The sequence below is a fragment of the Teleopsis dalmanni genome, chromosome 2 (assembly GCF_002237135.1).
Source record: "Teleopsis dalmanni isolate 2A chromosome 2, ASM223713v2, whole genome shotgun sequence".
NCBI lineage: Eukaryota > Metazoa > Arthropoda > Insecta > Diptera > Diopsidae > Teleopsis > Teleopsis dalmanni.
The window spans coordinates 193,284,394-193,294,758 of NC_051847.1; the positions used below are offsets into that span (position 1 = coordinate 193,284,394).

Below are 10,365 nucleotides of genomic sequence, written 5' to 3' on the forward strand. Positions count from 1 at the left end.
TCTTCAGCTTTTTATCAACAATGAATTCGTAGATGCAGTCTCATGTAAAACATTCGCTACTATTAATCCTACCACAGGTGCTGAAATTATAAAAGTAGCCGAAGGTGATAAAGCTGATGTGGACTTAGCAGTAGCTGCAGCTAAGAAAGCTTTTCACAGAGACTCACCATGGCGCACAATGAATCCCGTACAGCGCACAGATTTAATGAACAAGTAATTAATCCCTATTAAACATTAAATAGTTTCTAAATTAAAAAATATATGTAAATATTTTTAAATATAGACTCTGCACTTTAATGGAACGTGATAAGGATATTTTGGCCAATATTGAAGTACAAGACAATGGCAAACCTTATGCTGAGGCGGCTTTCGATGTGGATTGCTCAGTTGAGACACTAAAGTATTACGCTGGCTGGACTGATAAATTTTTCGGGGACACAATTCCCGTAAGTGGTGTCGTATCAATGACACGCAAGGAACCAGTAGGTGTTGTAGGACAAATTATACCATGGAATTATCCATTATTAATGTTGGCATGGAAATGGGGTCCAGCACTTGCTGTTGGCTGTACTATTGTTATGAAACCAGCAGAACAAACACCACTCTCAGCCTTACATATGGCTGCCTTATCAAAAGAAGCTGGTTTCCCTGCTGGCGTCATAAATATTATTAATGGTTTCGGTCCTACAGCTGGTGCTGCAATTACTGAACATCCTGATATTCATAAGGTTGCTTTTACTGGTTCCGTTGAAATTGGTCGGATTGTTATGCAAGCAGCAGCTACTTCAAATCTAAAACGTGTTTCCTTAGAATTGGGTGGCAAGAGTCCAGTTGTGGTGTTTGAGGATGCTGATCGTAAGTTGTTGACTTTTATATTATATATCAATCTTATTTTTGGTAGAGACATTGGTATACTGTGATCTATAAGATCTATTGTATTATATTAATATACATTATAATATAATGTATTATATATATCACATACATATATATCACATACATATATATCACATGTATATCACATACAACTAATGACACTCGTTATTATTGCAAACTATCGTCACTCTATTTTATAAAAAAAAAAAATTTTCTCCTCCTTTTTCTTTACGTTATCCTTCCCTATCCTTCTATTAAAATATGAGAATTAATATATTTAAAATTAAAAATCCAACACAAAACTATGCAATTAAAACAATTTTGTCCCTAAAAGTATGCAATAAATAATGAACTATCATTAAGAAGGAAAAATGAGGTTAAAAATTTTTTATATATATAATAGAGAATTATATATATAATTATTATGATTATATTTTATTTTAAAGCGACTTATTTTATTTTTAATGAAATATAGTTGATTTTGCTGTCGAGACCGCACATGAAGCTTTGTTCGCAAATCATGGCCAAAGTTGCTGTGCCGGTAGCAGAACTTATGTCCATGCAAATATTTATGACGAATTCGTTGCTAAGTCTGTCGAGTTAGCCAAGAAACGTAAAGTTGGTGACCCATTTGATGAAACTGTAAAACAAGGACCACAGATTGATGATGAAATGATGAACAAAGTTTTGAATTTCATCGAAAGTGGCAAAAAACAAGGCGCCAAATTGGAGTGTGGCGGTAAACGTATTGGCAACGTTGGCTACTTTATTGAACCAACGATCTTCTCCGATGTAACTGATGATATGGAAATTGCACAGGAAGAGGTTTGTTGAGTTTGTGAATTTTATTTTTAAAAATTATATTTTTTTATTGAAGATTCTTTTAAGACTTATCTAAATCGATTAGTTTATTTAATTTTAAGTAACTATGTTTTAAATAGAATATGTTGACATATATGGAATTTCCCTTACAGTAGTTGTAGTAGAATTTATAGCAGTTATGTTTCTGCTATACAACCATTATTTGTTTCCAAAATTCACTTGTCCGTTGTACATCTTTAGCCAGAAGAAGATCAAATCTTTGGGGCCCCTTTTCTGACCGATCTGACTGAGCTGTCATCCTACAATGTGAGGAACCTGGCCAGATTCATAGAACTGTCGGGTTGGTTTTCCTTCACCTAATAGGGAAGTCGTTGCCTCTTTGTTGGGCGTTGGTCGTATACTGATCACCTTGTCTATATACGAACATCGCTTTTTTCATGTGGTGCCACAACGGGCTATTATTTGTGCTCAAGTGGGCTTTCTTGGTAAACAAGGCCGCCACTCCAACCCCCCTACCTACCTGTACATTTGAAGTCTACACCAGAAAAAAGTATATATGCAAATAACCCAAACAGTAGACACAGCACTGACGCAAACGTGTATTCAAAACAAAATCCATTTACCGACTTTCCCCTATTAAGCAAATATTCAAATGGTATTCGAAAGCTTATTTGATATATCTAAATAGATTGCTATAAACGTTTTAATAGCTGTTTCAGCAGTTTATCTACTGTAGATACTTATATATTCGTAAAAGAATTTTTCGACTGTACAATCTTATACAGTACCTACAGTTCACAGTTAATCTTCAACTTGTCTTCACCATATGTATACTAAACTCCCCTCTTCTGCTAGCTTAAAGATTCTTATAATTTCTCTCTTCATTATCGTTATTCAGAATTATAGATACACTATAAGAGTACTCTATATCTACATAGAAAAAAATAAAATATAGATAAAGATCATTGATAGATCAAAAGAAACAGGTCTATTAGAAGTCAGTTAGATCATAAACTTAAATTCAACTTTTAAATAAAAGATATATATCACAAATTTGTATCTTAATATTCTATATTATTCTTTTAGAGTCTTAGTCATGACTCACACTTTCATATTATTACTATTTGTAAATTATTATATATGAATTATTATATACGCAAAAATATCTGTTTTCAGATATTCAACTGTTATAGTTACTAACGGGAGTGCAATTTACAATTTGATGTTAGCTCATCTTGTTATCTTACTTCCACTTTCAACTTAAGACAATCCCAATTTCACTGTCCTAACATTATTTTTTAATACAAAAAAAACTTGTTGAATTCATATTGAAATATTGTAGGGGTATGGGTTTGTTAAGTTAGTACCGTCATCCTACCTCACCTAACCTACCATAAGTTTTCTTGAAATAATCAGTTCTTTTATAAATAAAATTCATTTACTGTTTAGAAAAAAATTATAGCTTAAGTTAAATAAAAAACTAATTTAATTATATATATATATAATTTTTTAGATTTTTGGACCCGTACAATCTATTTTCAAATTTTGTACTTTCGATGAAGCTGTGGAACGTGCCAATAATGTGAAGTATGGCTTGGCTGCTGCAGTTATCACCAATGATATCAACAAGGCCATGAATTTTGTAGCCAGCGTTGAAGCTGGATCAGTTTGGATCAATTGCTACGATGCTGTTATGCCACAAACTCCCTTCGGTGGATACAAGCACTCAGGCATTGGACGTGAATTAGGAAAAGATGGTTTAGATAATTATTTGGAAACCAAAACAGTTACAATAAAACTTTTGTAAATATTCAAAATCCAAAAGAAAATCACACTATGTTTGTTGGATTTTTTAAAATTTTATATATATTTTTTCACTGGTTAGAAAAATTGAAATCAATAATAAATTGAAAAATATTTATAAATAATTAAAAATAAATACAAAAGTATAACAATAAATTAAGTATACAGATAAATATCATAATTGCGGTATAAAATCATATGAGTTAAATACATTGTTCGTGCGTTGAAGGAACACATTCGTCATAATATCAATTTGTGATAAGAAGTTTAGAGATTTCTTATTCCTGAGATAAATATATTTCTTTCACTATCACAAAAAAATAAGTTCAAACGATTTTCTGTGGACTATTTACTAATAATGGTGTCGCTACTTCGCTTACATGTGAAACTGCACTGTGAAAGTCTTCTAGGGCTTTCTCTTCTTCAACATCTAATGTTGCCGATTTTGGCATATTTAAAGGCACTTCATGGAATTCAGACTCTTTGTGCAACTTTTCAGTTTTGCTCTCATAAAATGCAGGCTCTACATCCACTAATTGGAAATCAACTGCGAATATGTACCGCAATACCATAACCAGAAATGCTAAGCTCCACAATCCTAAACTTAGCATATATACTATTCGGAAGATAGTGAGATACGCATCGTGACTGATTAAATGCTGTCGGATAGTTGGACGCAATACTGACATCGCTTGACCACAACTTGAAAATATAATAATACAATTAGATGGAATGCTTCGAAACTTAAATAATTATAGACTGTTAATATGCTAACCTTATAGCAGTGGGTACACTTAAATTAGCTCGTAAATCCGTACAAAATGTTTTTAAGTATCCTGTCACTAAAATTGTGTAGATCAAGGAGCTAAGTGCCATTATGAAGAACACCAAAATTGATGGTACCACTATACGCCAAGGTTTCGGTAAGCCCCTGAAAAATTTATGAGAAATAAAAATGTTTAATAAATATTAGAATATATGTTACTATATAAGCATAATAATTACAATAAAGAAAGGAATAGAATAGTAATAAAAAAAGAATGATGGGTAGTCCATGAAAAAAATTACACATATCGTTAAATATATCTAAACCATAATTAAAAATGAAAATGCACTCCCCAATAAAATAAGTTGTAATTTAAGAGACGAACAACTCTATACTCCTCGCACAAGTAGAAAGCTATATATATGTTCTTAGCACCGATTTTGTTGTTTTAACTCAATTTCCGGTTTAAACCTCAAAACCTTAGTTACCGAAAGACTCTTTAATAACATAAAGGAAGTAACCGGGTGTTGAGAATGAGTTTTAAAAATTTTGATTATTTGGATATGGTCATAACCGAGTAGGAACGTGTTAAAAAATTTAATCCAACATAAAACAAGGTTTACAAAACATATCAATATAATATATTGCTATAACAATATATATATATATCTATAATAAGATGAAATCACTCCAATCTCTATGAATATTATGAAAATGGATAACGTTATCGAACAAAATCCTTAGTTTGAAATACCTCAAGTGTAAACTGGTTAAACGTTGTACGTAACTTTTTAGCTCGCAGCAACATCCTGCTGAAGCTATATGCGAAAACCGACAGGCTGCCCTACTTAACACTTTCTAATCTCAGAGTAATCACTAACCGCATGGGGCGGTACGCAGAACTTAAATCAATCATTGAATAATCACGAACATTATCAGGATTACTTAAATTAGTTAGTGAGATGGGCGGGACTCTGCAGAATCCTCCCAGCTATCATAGAGTAAAAGTGCCTAGATGCACTAACTCAGAAAATACTTAATATAACATAACATCCTGCTCTAAGTTTGGATAAAATAGTTCTTGGTAACTAATGTTAAAGTTTTTCTTCCAAACAAATATTAGGCAAAGGTCTGCTAAGAAAATATTTACAATGAAATTATAGTGTAAATCGGTAATCAACATTAGAAATAATTTCTACATTGTCACAAATCATGATAAAGCAATAATCAATTTATGCAGCAGAATTATGTATATAGGAACCGAGACGATTCGACATATATTTAGATAATAAACATGTTATATTAATATGGGAAACCTAGTCCTCAATAAATCCACTATAAAGAGCACTTTTATAATGTTATTCCGAACTTTTAATTAGCCGCATATAGTTAACATGTGAAACAAATGGTCAGTACTTGGAAACCATGAATTTACAATTGCAGAGATGTTATTTCATAGTATTGAAGAAATAAAGATTTCATTGAAGAAATCCCGGATTTTTCAACTATACCATATGTCCAATGTTGAATATGTGTGCCTAAACTCTTTATTTATCTTTCTGTAGTGTACGTCATTTAAATTCATAAATTATGTTAAACTAATAATTTTATATTGATCGTTAATATATAGGTTGAAAATTAAAGTCTGTCAAATCAGACCCTTTTGCAAAATGTCAACATTTTTTAAGTCCAAAAACAGAGGGCTTGAAAAATTTTATAAATCATGAAAAATAACAAAAGAAATTTATAAAAACATCATTCTTACCAATATTTTTTTATACCCGTTTGATATAAAAAAAATAGAGCAGTCCAAATAATTGCTATGATTTCCGACATGAACGGAAAATTATAAACAAATTGCTCTGCTACGTTATACCGCCATCGCGTCTGATGAATATCAATTGTCACTTTAAGGAAAATTAATAAAAATTATTTAAATTAAATTTAAAAAATTACAATTTAATTGCTTTTCTTCATATGTTTACTTGTAGATAGAAAATGTGTATCCTCTTCAATATTCAATTTTGGCGTTGGCACTACCGTTGAGTTAATCTCCAGTTCATCATCAATCTCATCATCAACAGGTTCTTCCGGCCCTGATCTGTAAAATTGAAATAAATGTGGTATTTTGCGAACTTTTGGCATTTTTGTTGTTTCTAAAAATAAAATTAATTTAATTTTAATTGAAAACATTTTGAAATTTTTCAAATATCTTACGATTTTCAGCATTGAGTGCATTTTGTTCATCCACTAAATTTTTTAAATATTCTTCTTTGGGACTGCTACTAGATTCTAAGGCAGATATGGTGGTATAAACAGTTTCTGTGAGTGTTTTCAAATCTTCTTTTAGAATATTTATGGTGCGATTATCCATTTGTGTGTAGTCCCGCTCACGGAAAACAATTTTGGCACCAATAATTCCATAATGAAAATCATTCGATATAATGTGTATTGAAACCGACCAAACAATGGAAAGTACAGCAACGAATACCATTGAAGAGATTATGATTTCTAAAAGAATTCAAGCAAAAAACAATTTCAATTAACATTTTTATATATTCGTTTCATTTCTATAATTTATAAATAAATATATAACAGATGCAGCGTAAGATTTCTGAATATTCATTTTTAGATTATAAATCATATCGAAAATCGAAAAGGGTGTTTAGTACAGATAGCGATTGCAGTATGTAAAAACCAAAACTCTATACAATTTATGAACTCCAGCAAGAGATGACAATCTACATTAGTTTTTGAAAAAACATACTATGCAAAGTGTATGGGTCGTATCGAGACGCAAAAAGCGAAGCAATCTTCATATAGGTAAAGAAGCAAGCAGAAGCTTTTAGAACTACCTAGGGAAGAAAATGTGATAAAATTCATGAAAGCAGTTAGATGTTTTAGAACTATCTAAGGAAGAAAATATATTAAGATTCATGATAACATCAAATCTCCGATAGGTTGGACATGTTCTTAAATTGGATGAAAATCATCCACAAAAACAGATAATACCGTATAAGCCGATAAGCAGCAAGGCGTAAAAAAGGTCTAAGTAAAGATGACTCTACTGTATAGTGGATGACATTAGAAAGACAGATGTGCAAAATTGGAAGTAAGTGTTAAAAAACAGGGTTACAACTGGCTATTATTTGACCTGACCTCAAGCGGGCTTTGGTGTACAATGTCGCCACTCCAATTTAGTCTCTCTTATCAGACTTTATATTTCACATAGACACAGTGGTGGCTTTTAAAAATTATTGTATATGAAACCCGAAAATTTTTTTAGTGTTTTGCTGTTTCGAGTATTTCCATATACAGAGTTGTATGATCAGGTAAATTTCAATAAATTAACTAAAATTTTTGTTGTCTTTTTATTTCTATTTGAACCAGTCTAACTTTTAAATAGTTTCTTTTCGTCAATCGACGCATCACTTTCGGCAAGAAAAAAATAAAATTAAGTTTTTTTTTTGAGTATAACCTAAAGAATATTTTGAACAATCTACAAATCAGTTAGATATAAACTATGATATATATGAATGAGTTGGCAAAATGAGAAACAATCGTACATTATGTTCTCAAAAGGAATCTACAGGAAAAAGCACTTTTTAACTTTTTACTTTAATTAGAAATAATATGTTAATAGCATAACTTTTTATTTATTATAATCAAAATTCCCTTCATTTACTCCAGGGTAAAGGTAAACTCTATTCCTTTCTAAAGGAATTGTAATAATTAAAAAATGTCAATAATAATCATCCGCATCATTCTCAATATATTATTCGATTGACCAAGTAAATATATTGCATTTCTCACATTTGAGAGATCTTCAAAATGTACAAACCAGTGCGGATCATCACATCAGGTCTGGACTGTTCTGGACCTTAAGTCCACTTGAGGTAATTTATTTTTTTTTTATATGAGAGTTGTTGGTGAAACATTTAATAGTGCACTGTAACTAAAGTTGTATGTTGCAGCAATTGATACGTTTTTGGCTGCTTTATTGGACCAGAGCAGCATTGTTTTTATATGGTTTCTAATTGTGCATGGTCTCTAATGTTAACGCATTGTCCGAAAAAAAACACTAATATTTATTAGATGGAACGTGGCGTGATATTCATGTTTCTACATTTTTTTCAGTTAAAAGCTTACGTTCAAGAGACTATGGTATTTCACATTAATATTTTATCTCATATCAAAAGCATAAAATTTCAAACAAATTATTATAATATCAAAAAATTATTTCTAAAAAATGACTATGAAATTAATTATTTTTTGAATCACTTTTTGCAAAAGAATATATTTTCAAAAAACCATATCAAATAAATTATTATATATGTATACATATATTTCTTTGGGTAATGCTTAATATAACATAAAGTGCTGCCAATATATGTATATGTGAATAAATGTGGAAAATTCTCTCAGTTCTTCACTCGCGCCCCACACTCTCATTATGCATTTGCATGCAAATTAATAGCTCTGACATTTCACGTTCCACGTTATTTATGAGCGCGTGCAGTAATCCGTCATGATTTAGAAAACTGGAACAAACTGAAAATAGATTTTTTGTTATGTTGCACTATTCCAATGTCGCAACAAGCACTGCTAAAACCGACAAATCAGACCAACGAAGGGAGGGTCGGAAGGGTAGCGTAAATTGTTTACACGAGACAAGTTGACGTCTTGTGCCGAAGCTTCTAAGGCGCCAAGCCAAATCGCACATAGACGCAAGCTCCATAATTGCTGAATTATTTACGAGTTTATATTGGTGCATGAGATCATCCCCAGAGTACCTAAAGTTGGAAAGTTGGTCGGTAAACTTAATAAATGTAAGCAAACACCAACAAAATGTAAGACGAAAAAATAGACAAAAATTGATTTTTCTATTTTTGTGTTTCAATTAAGCAAGCAACTGGAGAATTCTTTCGCTACACGCCAAGAAAAACAAGCCAAGCGAAATGAAAATTTAATGGCAAAAAATAAATTAATTCAAAATTTCGGTACCAAATTAGCAAATGCCGAATATGTTTACTCACAAATAAACAGACAAATTTAAAGATAACAAATATTTAATTTTAATTTATAAACATTTAAGCAATTTGGTATTTTTTTTCATTTTGCTTTTTTTTGGTAGTAGAAAAAAAAAGTCATATTTAATTTTGTACTACAGTTGACTCCCACCTGGGACGTACGAGTACAGCACAGAAGAAGCTTAAGCCCCATAGGATGAAATCATGAGCAAAAATACAATTAAATTTCATTTAATTTTATTGCCATTACTTGCTTAAGTTAACATCATAAAAAAGCCATTCAGGGTAACATTTTAGTTTAGATTAAGTCAACTTAATTAAATTAATTAAAAATTTTGTCCTCCTCACTAAATGAAATTGTGTTAAAACTCTCCTATGGTGTGTTAAAAATAGTTAATTTTAGCCAAATTAAAATATTTTGTTACAAAATAGTATTATCAATGTTAAAAAAGGTGGTATTCCCTCAGAGTCTTAGAATTTTTATGAAAACGAACACTTACTCTTTACTTAATAAGTCCCGAAAGCGATCAGTAATTATCCATGACCAACTACTGCTCGCAACTCTCTTTGGAGTTTCACTATTCGCGACAAAAGTCAATCGAGCAAACTTTCGATTAGATCGGCGGAATCACGCAATTTACAAAAATGACAATATATTTTATATAAAATTTTATTAACGACCAAGTGCTATTCACCATTAGTATCGGTTTTCCACCGTTCGGGAGGTAAACAAATTTAGCTAGATTCTTCAAGATAAGCAATACATTTTATACAAAATCGGAGATAATCTTTATCGGCGATCTAATACCGCATATTAATCGGGCAATGTCCCTTGAAAACGGTAAAACTACTTAGACTGCAACAATAATAATGCATTTAGCTTACAATATTACGAATAACCACAGAGATTTGTTCTCTTCAATTGGTAATTGCATTAATGGTAATCGCCCTACAGTTCTACCATTCTCAAAGCCCAGAAATTGAGCTTACCCAAGAACAGTAAAATTATATGAATACAGTTACTTATTACATATAATTATTACATTTTCTTATATTATACATTATATA

At 31.1% G+C, this 10,365-nt stretch overlaps 2 protein-coding genes across 2 annotated transcripts in view; one reads left to right on the forward strand and one right to left on the reverse strand.

The window, feature by feature from the left end:
* Window positions 1–3,597, forward strand: part of LOC119676470 (aldehyde dehydrogenase-like) — a 33,409-nt gene extending 29,812 nt beyond the window's left edge. Inside the window, exons 5-8 of the mRNA XM_038087709.1 lie at window positions 8–213; window positions 284–855; window positions 1,352–1,701; window positions 3,212–3,597. Coding sequence (XP_037943637.1) covers window positions 8–213; window positions 284–855; window positions 1,352–1,701; window positions 3,212–3,505 — 1,422 coding nt within the window. The 3' untranslated portion in view covers window positions 3,506–3,597. The remainder of the gene's footprint in view (window positions 1–7; window positions 214–283; window positions 856–1,351; window positions 1,702–3,211) is intronic.
* Window positions 3,598–3,653: 56 nt separating this feature from the next.
* On the reverse strand, window positions 3,654–6,774 carry LOC119678269. The gene is made up of 5 exons (XM_038090014.1): window positions 6,485–6,774; window positions 6,253–6,423; window positions 6,033–6,174; window positions 4,277–4,432; window positions 3,654–4,203 (listed from the first exon to the last, which is right to left on the reverse strand). The coding sequence occupies exons 1-5, from the start codon at window positions 6,759–6,761 to the stop codon at window positions 3,828–3,830; spliced, it is 1,122 nt and encodes a 373-aa protein (XP_037945942.1). The 5' UTR covers window positions 6,762–6,774; the 3' UTR covers window positions 3,654–3,827.
* Window positions 6,775–10,365: the final 3,591 nt, after the last annotated feature.

Coding starts and splice junctions, on each gene's coding strand:
- LOC119678269 (XM_038090014.1), bottom strand. CDS start 6,761: ATGGTATTCGTTGCTGTACTTTCCATTGTTTGGTCGGTTTCAATACAC. Junction 6,424..6,484: donor TGCACTCAATGCTGAAAATC/GTAAGATATTTG, acceptor TTTTATTTTTAG/AAACAACAAAAATGCCAAAA. Junction 4,433..6,032: donor ACGGGTATAAAAAAATATTG/GTAAGAATGATG, acceptor TAAATTTTTCAG/GGGCTTACCGAAACCTTGGC.